The sequence below is a fragment of the Nyctereutes procyonoides genome, unplaced genomic scaffold (genome assembly GCF_905146905.1).
Source record: "Nyctereutes procyonoides isolate TBG_1078 unplaced genomic scaffold, NYPRO_anot_genome, whole genome shotgun sequence".
NCBI classification, from domain to species: Eukaryota; Metazoa; Chordata; class Mammalia; order Carnivora; family Canidae; genus Nyctereutes; species Nyctereutes procyonoides.
Genome location: NW_026575034.1, coordinates 21,813,872 through 21,815,602, shown reverse-complemented (window position 1 = coordinate 21,815,602; position 1,731 = coordinate 21,813,872). Strand labels below are relative to the sequence as shown.

The 1,731-nt window shown below is 39.3% G+C and overlaps 1 protein-coding gene across 1 annotated transcript; it reads left to right on the top strand.

Annotated features, from left to right (window-relative positions):
- The first annotated feature begins 483 nt into the window (after positions 1–483).
- Positions 484–1,449, top strand: LOC129504849 (olfactory receptor 52N4-like). Its single transcript, XM_055317729.1, has one exon. It carries the CDS (start codon positions 484–486, stop codon positions 1,447–1,449), a length of 966 nt encoding a protein of 321 aa, XP_055173704.1.
- The last annotated feature ends 282 nt before the right edge of the window (positions 1,450–1,731 follow it).

The following is a 1,731-nucleotide window of genomic DNA, read 5'->3' as shown; positions in this document are numbered from 1 at the left end:
TAAGAAAGCACCCAGATGGAGAGGTTATAATAATTAACATTTAAATAAGACATTACAACAAATACCAATCTGAAAGATCATAATGACATAGATCATAAGTGTAACACAATTACACTTGATTATAAGTTTAAGGGGATTGTATCTATATCTTTTTGTCTTAAAATAATGTAAACACATTATCTGTCATAAAACCTGACACATAGTAGATGTGAAGGATATATTGTTAAATGAACGAAAAAATTAATGAATTAACAAACAATAGTTTAAACTTAAACAGTGTTTACGTAAATTTGTCCTGGCACTTAAAATGTTTATTTTCTTGTTATTACAATACAATATTTAGCAGAGAGAAGAGACAGAGAGAGGGAACACAACAAAGATTATTTTTCCCATTTTTCCAAACCTCAGAGGATCAAAAAATGAAACAAAACAAAGATATAATTTCAACACTACAGGCTTCTTAACAATTACACCAGCTTAATTATGATAATTCTGAATGAAACAGATGTAACACCAGCCTCATTCATTCTTAATGGGATCCCAGGACTGGAAGACATGCATATGTGGATTTCCTTCCCATTCTGCTCCATGTATATTGTGGCCATGGTAGGGAATTGTGGGCTTCTATACCTCATCTGCTATGAGGACTCCTTGCACAGATCCATGTATTATTTTTTGGCCATGCTTTCCCTTACCGACCTTGTTATGTGCTCTAGTACAATCCCTAAAGCTCTCTGCATCTTCTGGTTTCATCTCAAGAAAATTGGATTTGAGGAATGCCTAGTCCAGATGTTCTTCATCCATACCTTCACAGGGATGGAATCTGGGGTGCTCATGCTCATGGCCCTGGACCGCTATGTGGCCATCTGCTACCCTCTGCGCTATTCAACCATCCTCACCAATTCTGTCATTGCAAAGGTTGGGCTTGCTACTTTTCTGAGAGCAGTGTTGCTCATCATTCCCTTGATTTTCTTCACCAAGAGACTACCCTATTGCAAGGGCAATATAATACACCATACCTATTGTGACCAGCTATCTGTAGCCAAGTTATCCTGTGGAAATATCAAGGCCAATGTTATCTACGGTCTGATAGCTGCCCTTCTGATTGGAGGCTTTGACATCCTGTGCATCACAATCTCCTACACCATGATCCTCCGGGCAGTGGTCAGCCTCTCTTCAGCAGATGCTCGACAGAAGGCCTTCAGCACCTGCACTGCCCACATCTGTGCCATTGTTTTCTCCTACAGTCCAGCCTTCTTCTGCTTCTTTTTTAATCGTTTTGGGAGCCGTACAATCCCTCCTTCTTGCCACATCATTGTGGCCAATATTTATCTGCTCCTGCCTCCCACTATGAACCCTATTGTTTATGGAGTGAAAACCAAGCAGATACGAGACTGTATCATAAAGATCTTTTCGGATTCTAAGAACATTAAATCCCACAGCACATAAGGGAGATATTTTTCATGGAAGAGATGAAGGAGGAGGAAAATAATACTCCATTGTCTGTGTAGTGAGAATCTAAAGATGCCTTTTACAATTTCTACTTTGTTCTTCACAAGGGAAAGACCTGAGGGAGACATTAAATGTTTTCAGAATCTCCAAATCACTGATATGCCCCCCATGTTGTTTTTCACCTCCTCAACCCTGTGAAGAAGTTCCCAGGTTCCCATAAGCAAAACACAATGGGAACCTGAGTAACTTATCAAAAGAAATGGATAAATCAGAAAGAGA